Source organism: Scardinius erythrophthalmus (genome assembly GCF_964197995.2).
Source record: "Scardinius erythrophthalmus genome assembly, chromosome: 7".
NCBI lineage: Eukaryota > Metazoa > Chordata > Actinopteri > Cypriniformes > Leuciscidae > Scardinius > Scardinius erythrophthalmus.
The window spans coordinates 19,389,074-19,400,596 of record NC_138227.1 but is presented as its reverse complement, the minus strand read 5'-3'; the positions used below and the strand labels follow the sequence as shown (position 1 = coordinate 19,400,596).

General features: G+C 40.2%; 1 protein-coding gene across 2 annotated transcripts; it reads right to left on the bottom strand.

The window, feature by feature from the left end:
• Positions 1-662: 662 nt before the first annotated feature.
• Positions 663-11,523, bottom strand: hic1 (hypermethylated in cancer 1). 2 transcript variants are annotated; one of them, XM_081371078.1, is made up of 2 exons: positions 11,347-11,523; positions 663-4,096 (listed from the first exon to the last, which is right to left on the bottom strand). In XM_081371078.1, exon 2 carries the CDS (start codon positions 4,077-4,079, stop codon positions 1,887-1,889), a length of 2,193 nt encoding a protein of 730 aa, XP_081227204.1. In that variant the 5' UTR covers positions 4,080-4,096; positions 11,347-11,523; the 3' UTR covers positions 663-1,886. The 2 variants fall into 2 exon arrangements, with proteins under 2 accessions (XP_081227204.1, XP_081227203.1); XM_081371077.1 differs by lacking the exon at positions 11,347-11,523 and adding an exon at positions 9,141-9,360.

Below are 11,523 nucleotides of genomic sequence, written 5' to 3'. Positions count from 1 at the left end.
AGAGGAAAAGACAAAAATGTCAACATGGTCTTCGGAATAAAAAAACAGCAGGTGCCGTATCTTATTAGAGCATTTACATCTACGGTAAAACGATTTATTTAGAGTCAAAGCAGATGAATTGTAAGACATAAAGGAAGCAACCCTACAAGGCTACCGTGTTTCATGTTGCTTGAAAGAAATGAAGGATTGGTCGTTGTAAGTGTAGCTTATGATATGTTAGTGCGGTAGCTGGGGGATTAGGGTGTATGATCAGATCACAGGGCCTGGTCAACTGGCATAAAATCTAACATTAGTGGGAAAGACCAGCGCGGATAGTCTTCGAAAATCTGAGATTTCACAGGGCTTACCCTGAGTGAACCAGCTGCTGCTATCTGCGCTCACAGTATCAGATAGAGAGAGAGAGATAGAGAGAGAGAGAGAGCCCTGCTCCTCATGTTCAGATGGTTGTCACATTAACGGCTCTACGTGTGTGTGTGTGTGTGTGTGTGTGTGTGTGTGTGTGTGTGTGTGTGTGTGTGTGTGTGTGTGTGTGTGTGTGTGTGTGTGTGTGTGTGTGTGTGTGTGTGTGTGTGTGTGTGTGTGTGTGTGTGTGTGTGTGTGTGTGTGTGTGTGTGTGTGTGTGAGGCACCACGGGGTCAAAACCGTCACATTAGCCTGAAATTAACTGCACTGTAATAGGGGTGAGGAGGCCCTCTCAAACATTTCACATAAGGAAAGGTCTTAAAGGTGTTGCTGAATCAATCACTTACAAAATGTCACTGTTTATATACACAAAAGTGCCTTCGCTGTGACCGTTAAACATCTAGTCATGCAGAGAATCTTTCAAAGGGGTCGACTGCAATGCAACTGAAGCATATGAACTTTTCAAAGGCACCACCCATGCTTAGTCTGTTGCACCAGATGGACCGAAACACGTGGACACAGATTGTTATATCATGATCGGAATATGCACAAAGATATTCCAGTTGTGAGATCACAGGGCAGTACTTGCTACTTTTTCAATAAGCTTAAGGCACTTGGCATTTGAGGAAAGGAAATGGAACAAAGACACTAAATAGCTCGGGACCATACACCTGAAGGTAAAAAAAAAAAAAATGGCACTCTCTGTGAACTATCATTCCACGCTGAAGGGGATAACTACATCAATGCAGAGAAAAGCTTAGATCACTTTACCTAAGTCCTGGAACAAACACTCTTCAGTTAGTTGCTCCCTTTAGTATGGAAAAAAACTGGGCCATTCACAAAGCTGGAAAATCAGATACAGGTGATGCAGTACTCCGAAAAATAGTCTATAAAAAGTCCTCCAATTACTATAAAATCCCAAAGATTTGGCTTTTTCTTTTGTCCAGATTACTCTCTCCATTCTGGACAGAAGCCCTGAATATTGTTCATATGTGCTTTTTCATTCTATATACACCAATAATACTTAGTACACAGGTTTAGGGTACGATTGCAACTCTCTTTTGTAACATTTGACATTTTCTCTTTGGCTTTTCATCATACAAAAAAAAAAAAAAAGGAAAATAAAAATAAATAAAAACAATCTCTTTTTGGTTTTCAATTGGTTGTTTGGCTCGGTGATTGAACAAAAAAGAAGTTGTTTTTTTTTATAAATACTGCATTGTCTGAGTGTCCAACGGTCAAAACAGATTATAAATAAAGCAGTTTCCTCCTTTTAGAAAAGTAATTTTAAGAAATGCACGTACTGCAAAATCTGCAAAGAAAGGCACGTTCAGAATTAAACAGCTTTGTGCATTTTTATGGCCAACACATTCCGGCCTCCACTCTTTGAGGTGCAGGTTCAAATGAAGATGAGGTGAGAGTTGAATACTGTGAATGGTATACAGTGATGTCTCTTTAGAAAGTATAGTTAGTGGTTCCCCCCTCTAGCTGGGAGAGTAGCGGTCAATGGTGCGGGACTCTGCCGAGAGCTGCTGGGAAGTGGGCGGCAAAGACGGGTTCAGGATGTCCATCTTGTTGTGAGTGAGGCCGAGGTGTTCCACAGCCAGCTTTGACAGCGGGTAGAGGCTCTCCATGACCTTGGCGTCAGCCAGCAGATGCTGAGAAGCTGCAAAAAGGTCTGAGGTTTTCTCCTGCTTCAGACCCAAATGCTCAGCTGCGTACTTGCTCAGAGGATAAATCCCCTCGGAGAAGTCCATCTTCAGCTTGCCGTCAGGAGTCAGTCCTCCACCAGCTGATCCACTGCTGTGCATCTTCATGTGACTGATGAGGTTGCGCTGCTGTGCAAACTTGCCACCGCACACCTGGCACTCGTAGGGCTTCTCTCCGGAGTGGATGCGCATGTGCTCCGTCAGACGGTACTGCCGAGTAAAGCGCATGCCGCAGGCGTCACAGGCAAAGGGTTTTAGGCCCAAATGGCTGCGCATGTGGCGTGTCATGGTACCACGTTGGGTGAACTTCTTGCCACAGATGCTACAGGGGTATGGGCGTGTAAGCCAGTGGGTTTTTTCATGCTGCCTCAGGGTGGCGGGGTCTTTATAAGACTTGTCACAGGAAGAACAGCGATATGGTCGTATGATCTCCCCAAGTCCAATGGAATGGAGGTTTTGTGCCGATTTGTTGTCTAGGAAAGGGCTGTGGAGGCCACTAGTGCTGTTCAAGCTTGTAGGTCCATGGGCATTGATGGGTTTGCTGCTGTTGTTGTCCACCTCACTCCCATTGTTTAGCTCTTCCTCATTATGCGTTTCCACATGGGCATTAAGCTGCTCTGAGCTGGGGAAGCCTTTGTCACAAGGGATGCACACGTACAAGTTATCCCCGAAACTCTCTGGCTCGTATGGCATGTGATATCTTCCACCTGGAACAGATGGAGATGGACGACCCTCACTGCTCCCCGTCTCCTCACTGCCGGTCCCATTCTCATCCTCTGCATCATCGCAAGTCCCCCTGTCATAGCCCCGTTCGCTCATGTTCAGCTTTTCCTCGCTATTCTTATGGTGGTTCATGTGCTGGTGGTGTCTCTCTTTATCCTGCTCACCCATTCCTCCACTGTCATCCTCTTCATCCTCCTCATCTTCATCCTCTGGGTTGGAAGGCTCATTCTTCACCCACCGATAGATGCTGGACCCATCTCGACCTTGTTCTCTGGAGTCCTCCATGGGTTCTGGGCTGGGAGGGCAGGGGTAAGGTTCTTGGCCCTGAGGACGGTGCAGGTGGGGAAGATGGGGTGCAAGTGGATGATTGGGTAGGGGGAAGGGGTGTGGGGTGAGAGACCCCGCATGATGGGCTGCCTCCATTTTTCTGGAGCCATCGTTAGGACTGAGCAGGGGGCTGGTGCTTTGGTCTAGCTCCCCCTCAGGCTCCTCCTCTGGGTGAAGTGAGGAGATCAAATGGGGATGACCAGAAGGATGCTGGGATTGGGGGCTTTTCTTGGACAAGTCAAGGCCATAGACAGATGAACAGTTCCTGTCAGTAGGGGCCAAGCGCAGGCCTGACTGTGGCGACAGGGATGCCTTTGCTGGGGGGTATGGTGGTGGACCCTGGGTGTGAGCTGGTGCATAAATCTCTCCACCATGGGGGGGCAGTGGGAGGGAGGGCAGGTCCTCTAATGGTGTAGGTCGCGGGGTGCTCATCACTGAGTGGATGACAGGGGGAGATATTCGAAACCGCCTTCCCCCCATGCCACTGGGGTCTATCTTGTAAGGTAAAAACCCAGGGTTAGGACGTAAATGGTACTTCCCATTCCTCTTCAGCTTCTTCTTGCATAGAGTCACCAGATCCAGCAGTTGCAGGTAACTTGCAGCCGCCAGCACTGCACCTATATTTGGCTCAGTTGGTGAGGTGGGGTCACCTTCACTTAAGCGTCCTGTGTAAATATAGTCAAGAATGACTCGAAACACACCTGGACTGACCATTTCATGGTCCAGATTGATGAGGTTGTCATGAACAACAAGAGACTTAAGGTAGAGGCTACTGGCTGCCAGGATGTTCTTGTGAGCACGGAACAGTGCATTCTGCACCACAATGATAACATCACATAAGAAGCCTTTGGTTCGTTGTGTGTTCAATTGCAAGAGGAGGTGCCTAGCATGACTTGGGACTTCCATGGCATCCAGCATCGACTTCAGACCAATACCTGAAACAGAAGAGAAATGCAACAATTAGAAGCCAGATATTTGTTGCAGACAAATATAAACTACCAGATGCTTATCAAATGCAGCTGAATTTTGCTTACTTATTTGAATACAGTGGTATAAGAGGCCATGCCTATTCCCTTTTTTTTAAAATAGCTGTCTTTTGAAATATAACACACATTACTGACACATCTGTTCGTGTTAGACTACCTTGTAAAACTTGAATGGCAGCCCTTAAAGATATGAAAAAGAACACTTAAGCCTGTGTGCATTTTCTTGAGCCTGAATATGGTTCTTCATTTACTCTTTGATATCTTTGTAGACTTTCAGGTAGGGAATTGAGGGCAAACAATTCAGCTTTTCCTTTAATACAACAAGCATCAGAAGAACTCCATAAAAGTGAGCTATAGCTGACCGAGTGAAACTGCAATGGTTTTGTCATTATCAAGATACAAACCCACATGTTTAAAACTTACAGTGAAGTAGTTAACAAAAAAGAAAGAAAAAAGACAGGGGACAAATGCCAGTATAAACATGTTTTCATATTGCTGTCTTCCTGATAAAGAATTCCAGAGGTGGTGTGTGGAGTTTTAAACAAAGTCAGACTGAAGGTTTTGCAAGTGTGATGAACAGCAGGCATAAACCAGCAGGGACAAAAAATGCAGCAAATTCATGACAGGACACTCTGCTGTAATATACTGTATAGAAGTGTGACTTACAAATCAAACCATTTTCAAAAGATCACTTGTCAGAGGGTTCCTACAAGTCACTGCATAAACATTCAACCAACAAAGGCAAGTTTAAATTCTAAGCTGAATGCAACAATTCGCAAACATAATAGTTTCTGGTAGATGTGTAATGTTTATTGTTTAAACCCTGCTACGTAAGGATAGTCTGAAGATAAAACGGATATTTAGGGTCCCTCAGGGGCTGGTTTCACTGATGGGAAACAAGAAGCTAAATAAATATTCATCACAACATCAGTTCATCCTCTCATTGTTTATTTCATTGTATAAAATAATCCTCTTAGATGAATACTGTAGTTTGTAGTCATAAGCTTCCATTTAATTAGCCCTTAAATCCAGCAACGCAATCTACCCTATAAATTCAACCACAACCACAACGCCAGAAAATCAGTGTTATACACAATGTGTGAATTATTCAATGACTTTTAGTGGTTTGCCTTTTTAAAGAAATTCCTGCCAGTAATTTTCTGGTTATTCATCTCCTACAACCCATTCAAACAACATTCAGGAAATTACTAATATATGTATATATTTGTGTGTGTTCTTGTATATATGGTTTATGAGGACACAAATGTGTATAATAACATGGGTATTACAACGTAAATATGGTTTATGAGGATGCTTCTTGTGTGTGTGCATGTGTGTAAAACTACAACAAAGTTTTAAGAAATTAGTAGCATGTTTTTTTGCAGTGTCCGATACTGATCTTGAGGGAAGGAGCTCAAACGGTTGCTGAGGTAACCTCATCAGGCTAACCCCAACTAAACAGTTGACACGTAGGCCTGTACAAAAAAAAAGGGTGGGGGTTCTGGTTTCCACTATTCCTATTTATTAAAATTAAAACAGTAAAATGTGATGCACAAAAAAGCTGCATCTCTGTCTCTCTTTAAAGTAAAGAGCAACTGCGCACTGTAGAGACGCACGAGGACGCGCTTGTCATTTGGTATCTCCACTATAGAAATAAACACAGTGAAGCAGAGAAACCATACATGGACAGAATTAAAGTTCGTCTATTAAAATAAAATAAAATAAAAAATTACTGACAACATATATGTATAAAACAATTAGCCTATCTGTGTACATTTTTTTTGTGTCAAAACAGTTCATTTAGCCCGGTGCCAAAAAACATTTGCACATCAGGGAACAACAATAACGCTTCAGATCAGAAGTCATGGTTTTGAATTATTTTTGAACATTTCCGTCTTGTGGAAATAATGCCGGAGCTGGTTATTTTCGGTCTGCAGTGCACCTGTAGGCTACCTTCCTCCTTTATGTCAGCCTGAACACTCGAGTAACAGGTTATTCAATACAATTTTCCTAATTCATAAATCATGTATTCCGTTTAATTTCTAACTGCGCGTCGTTTATAGTTTTTTAAACGATTATATAATTGCATAATTTGTAATTAGGCCAATATAAAAGAGGATACACTTTCACGAACGCACAGAAACAAAGAGACGAAATTATATCAATTGCCTGTTGCAGGCAAAGTTACCACAATGAAGCGCCTCAACCAAACAAACATTACCCGCAAGATGTCCTCTCAGGCCGCATCTGTCTTAATAAAGCACTAACGTTGTGTAACTCATCTCCTCCCCTGCTGCCCACGGACACGTCTCATCACTGACAGGTGTATTTTAAGGTGAATAGCCATTTTTGGCTCATGGTCTTTCCATTAGCTCTGAGAGTTTGACAAAGCAGCAGATATGAGCGCGTGATTTACAACGATTCGTGCCGTACTGTCCTGAACGTGCTGCTTATAACAACTTCTATTAAGCACAAGAAGATGACAAAATAGAAGGAAAAATGTAAACAATAAAGAAAGAAACGGGGGAAATGGAAAGAGGGCTGTGGTTAAACCTTCACCTGAAAGTTTTTATTAGAAATACAAAGAACGAAAATCAGTCAGACAGCGTTGTCAACAAACATAATAAAAATCCTTTCAGACCTTCAGCGTGTTAAGATTAAAAGGGAAGTGATGAAAGACGTGTTATAAAACGACTGTTTGAATTTAACGCGTAAACACTCAGCCTACTTCCTCTCAATCATAGCCTATGACCTTGCGGATTTACATAACGCGTCTTTAAAACACTTTTGCATCAGAGAATTTGAATGAATATGATCCATATGAGAATCGAATCATTTAAATGAATAAGCCTTTTTCTAAAACGTCTCAACAAAAGTGGTTTAGAAAACATTAGCCTAAATGGGTCGTCAATCTCAAAAACATTTTACTGAATAAATAAAGTTCATTTGAATAACTAATTTGAATAGAAATACAAACGCTATCGATGCGCAATAAAATGGCACTTGTTTGGGTGTGCAGCGCATCATGCGACAGCTCTATTTGCTATATTTGGTATGGTATGGACTGGATTAAAGACAGTGCATGGGTCATATTTTTAGGTGCTTTGGTATTCATTAGCCCTGTGTTTTGTCTCTGTTGTCATTTTGCTGGTTTAGGGGCGAGGCAGGGGTCTGCTCGTGTTCTTAAGACTTCCTCTCTCTCTCTCTCTCTCTCTTACTCTCTCTCTCTCTCTCCGCCCTCGGTCTGTCATCTTTCTTTTTTTCTTTCTTTTTTTTTTACCGCAAAAGCGTCCTCCCTTAGAGATTTATCCCGTAGAATTAGTCTAATGTGCCTTTAAGGAACATACAGTCAATCAGTCACATCTTTCAAAATTCCTGAAGTGGCGTATAGACGTTGTAAACATAAGAAACACAATAAATATAGGCCTAGCTGTATTTCGTTTGTTTGTTGTTGTTGTTGTTGTTTCAGGAAAAGGAATGGCACATAAAACAGAAAAACATATACGGATACATATTAAAATGACAAGCATAATTTAAAGAATGTTGGCCCTATAATTTGAAATAGCCTAATTAAAGTTAGCCAACACGTGTTCAAGAAATAAAAAGAGAATAAAAATGTTTGAAATTAGTTTTGAATTAATGTCAGTTTTAAAAGAGTTTGCCATAACTTATTTTTCAAGTTTTATTGTTTCCTAAGACATGCTCGTTTTGTGAATGGAAGGTAAAACCTGCGCAAAACCTCTTGGCACCAAGAAGCGAGCGTTTGTCTTGGATCGTGCCTGTTTAAAGTGGTTTAAAGTCAAACAGCAAAACAACTGAGATTTATCGACCATTTTGCATATATTTTGAAGGTAGGAGCTTGGAAAAGAGCATATCATGCGTTGCAGATTCCTCTACCACAGCTTGTCTTATTGCGATCATATTCTCTCGCGCGCTCCATCAGCACACGCAGCTCTGGATATTCATTCATAAATACTACTGGGAGGATTTGCTCACCATCCCCTATATGTGGCCTCTATGGTCAGGGATGAGATGGAAATATTCTAACCACATATCACATAATCTAGGCCTATATCGGTTTTATGTTCGGCTACCTACCATAAGAATCTCTTGGATGGAGTGTATTAGAGAAGTTGAAAATAAAATAAATAAAATCTAGGCAGGCATGTAAATATTCTCATTCTATCTAAGAGCATGTTACACTTTTAAACGTTAATTAAAAAAATCTATTATGCCATGCAATTATTTCTTAGTTTTACATCTATGATTAGGTTATTAGGGTAAAATATTTAAAACTAAATTATATCACTCCAATAAATCCTTTAGTTTTCACTGAACAAAATACATTATTGAGAGATATAAACGTGCGAAATGTTGTTCAGTCTAAACAGAGAATCTAATCTAAAATAGCCTAAGTGCCATCAACAATCTAAGACTCTCAAAACATGCAGAATTTAAATAGTTCATTTACGTTCAGACTAAACTTCAAGCAAGACATCGCGTAGCTGTCTTTAAAATCGAATCATTCTCTTTAAAGTCAAATCACTAGCATGTGAAACACCATGAATTCTCAATTAAGGATGAGCTGAGAGCCCCGTCACTGTGATGATCACACCGCCAATCACCGATCACAACACTTCTGGATTCATAATGCGATTAAACTTGTACTTTGTAAAGTCCCTCGTTCGCTTTCTCAAGGCAATAAATGAAAACTTTAACGTTTCTAAATATTTTTCAACTTTTGATCTCTCCAAAAAAGTAAGTATTTGCATGCTGAAAATAATCGTGGGGTTAATAATAGCCTACTAAAATGTGCAATACAAAATACCGAAAGGCAAACAATCGGGTCTTGATTTTTTTTAAAACATTTACATCTAACTCCAAAAGTGCTGACAATTTAAACAGTTGAATCTCGGAATAATATTGTGTATAACTATGAATAAAGTGTTGATGAGGAGGCTATGGTTAAAATGTTAAGAGCATTGAACGTTACCTGGATGCCCGATCTCTTCTGCCATCCGATCTAAGTCTCCCTTAATGATCATCTCAACAGTCTTTTGGAGTCATTTCTGACGTTTCAACTTTGAACTGCCAGCCTCCCAAAAACCATGCCAGTTTTCCGAGCACGACTGCCAACTCTTTTTTATTATTAATTGCAATGAATTTCGTGTTGCTCACCCTCCCTCTTGCTCTCTGTCCCTCCTCCTCCTATCTCTCTCTCTCGCTCTCTCTCTCTCACTCACTCACTCACTCCTCCTATAAAAATACGTGCGTACTCCATCAGCTTTCCTCGGTTTTTTTGTATGTTTTGTAATTTCCTTGGCTATTTTTGCATGGATGTAATAACGCGACTGGAGATGATAATGGGCTTCTGGGCTGTGTGAGTGTTTTAGCGCCTCGTGTGATGTCAGTCTACAATAAAACTAAAAGGTAAAATCGAGGGCAGGAACTTAGAGTGACCCCAACTTGAACTTCTCAACACATCGAGGCTTCGTCTTAAAGAGACAGGCGTTTTATCGTATCACAACATATTTTTTACGTTATAGAGTAGCTGTTATTATGACTGCGAACTACTTAAACACAGATAGCCTGGTGGCCATAACTTATGTATTGAGTTCGTGATAATGTTATTCAGGAAAATAAATAGTGAAACGGCACACCCCTGTCTGTATGTTTACTCACAAATACACTGATTAACTTTTGTGTATGTATGTAAAATGTATGTCTTGAGCTATTTAAATTTAATTAATTGAATACAGTTGCACAACAAAAAGTACCATCGTGTCATTAATATTGTATGGCTGTACCATGGTATTTTTGGAAGAACGTTGAGGACCATGGTATACAAGTAATACTTTTGGTTACACTTTATTTTAAGGTGACGTAGTTACATTGTGCTTACTCAAATAAGTAGGCTGAGTAATATTAATTTAACATGGTGACAGTTTAGGTTTGGTTTGGTTTAGGGTTAGTTAATTATGCATAATTTAGCCTACTGTTATTAGTAAGTACAATGCAGTAACGTGTAAATGTGTCACCTTAAAATAAAGTGTTACAGTAGTATTTTGTCCGGGAACTTAGATGGTAAGCAATGTTGTGATCTCAAACAGTTAGTTGCCCTTGACACTGAAGTTGAAAAATTCAATCTATAATTATTATCTGGACAAATTTAAGATTAGTTTAATTATTTGTAAGCTAATTTATTGGTGTATCTTTAGCATCAGTACTATAGTGACACAATTCATAAGTCTTAACTCACACACTTTTACACAGGCATTTATTTGATCCCGATATTTAGACAGAAAAGCTGCAGAAATTATGCATAGACTGCATCACCCAACACACTGACAAAAAAAAAATGTAGTCCTATGATGTAACTACACCACTGGAAATTTTGTGAGCTTCAATAATAGATGTGTAATCTTCATTTATTTAGCTAATTATTTATTCTGAAAATTAAGGCTCAAGTAAGATTATTCTTTTTATTAGGTCTAAAGTCAGTGTAATAGATGCCATGGCCTATTGACAGATCGCAGTTTCTTGCACACACTCTTAACAAAAAAAGTTTTGAATTAAGTTAGTTGTTTAGACAACCATCCATGCACTGGTGCTTTAAAGAACCCAGAAACCACTGGTCTTAAGAACCTATAATGTGACATCAATAACAATAATTTTTTTTAATCTCCAAAAAAACAATATAACTCATACAAAACCATACACAGTTAAAAAAAAACGGTTCTTCATCAGGATAGAGTTCCTACTTGAACTCCTTGCTGAACTTAAGAACTCTTGAAGAACCTTTATTTTTAAGCATGTATATTGATTAGTTTTGTTCTAACAGCTACACAGACGGAATTAAATATGTTGTAGTATGGAGCCTAATAGTGATAGTAGGCTATGTGATAGTAGTCACTCTGGTTGGCAAGTTGTGTTTTGTTTTATTTGTTGTCAAATTTTGGGATGAAAACATTTGAAGATATTTTGTATATGTATTTTAAGATGCATACTAAGTGGTATTTAAAAAAGAAAATCCGACCAAAAAGTAGGCTACAATAAGTTTCCCTGCTGTCCAGACACGCCTGCATGCACGAGCGCCAGTTATCGTAATCTATCAGGTAAGTGTGTTGGCACGCGCTCACTTAGCACACCTGAACGCGCCGCAGGTAACTCACACGATACATGCATTAACATAAACTCACCTCGGATTCATGTCTGATGCTCTTGCCGATCTTGACTTTCCCTTTACGGGATTTCCCCTGTCCAAAGATCCCCAATCGTCCAAATTCCTCTTTAAAACGTAAACCTTTCCCGATGTTTCCAGCTTCTTCCGTGTTGTCCCTTGTCCTTTACCCTTCTCCCCTTCTCTCTCCCTCTCC

Bases quoted from the DNA above. Each gene is read 5' to 3' on its own strand.
- hic1 (XM_081371077.1), bottom strand. From the start codon at position 9,192: ATGATCATTAAGGGAGACTTAGATCGGATGGCAGAAGAGATCGGGCAT. The intron at 4,097-9,140 runs GTAACGTTCAAT...CTTCTGTTTCAG, and splicing joins AGAAGAGATCGGGCATCCAG to GTATTGGTCTGAAGTCGATG.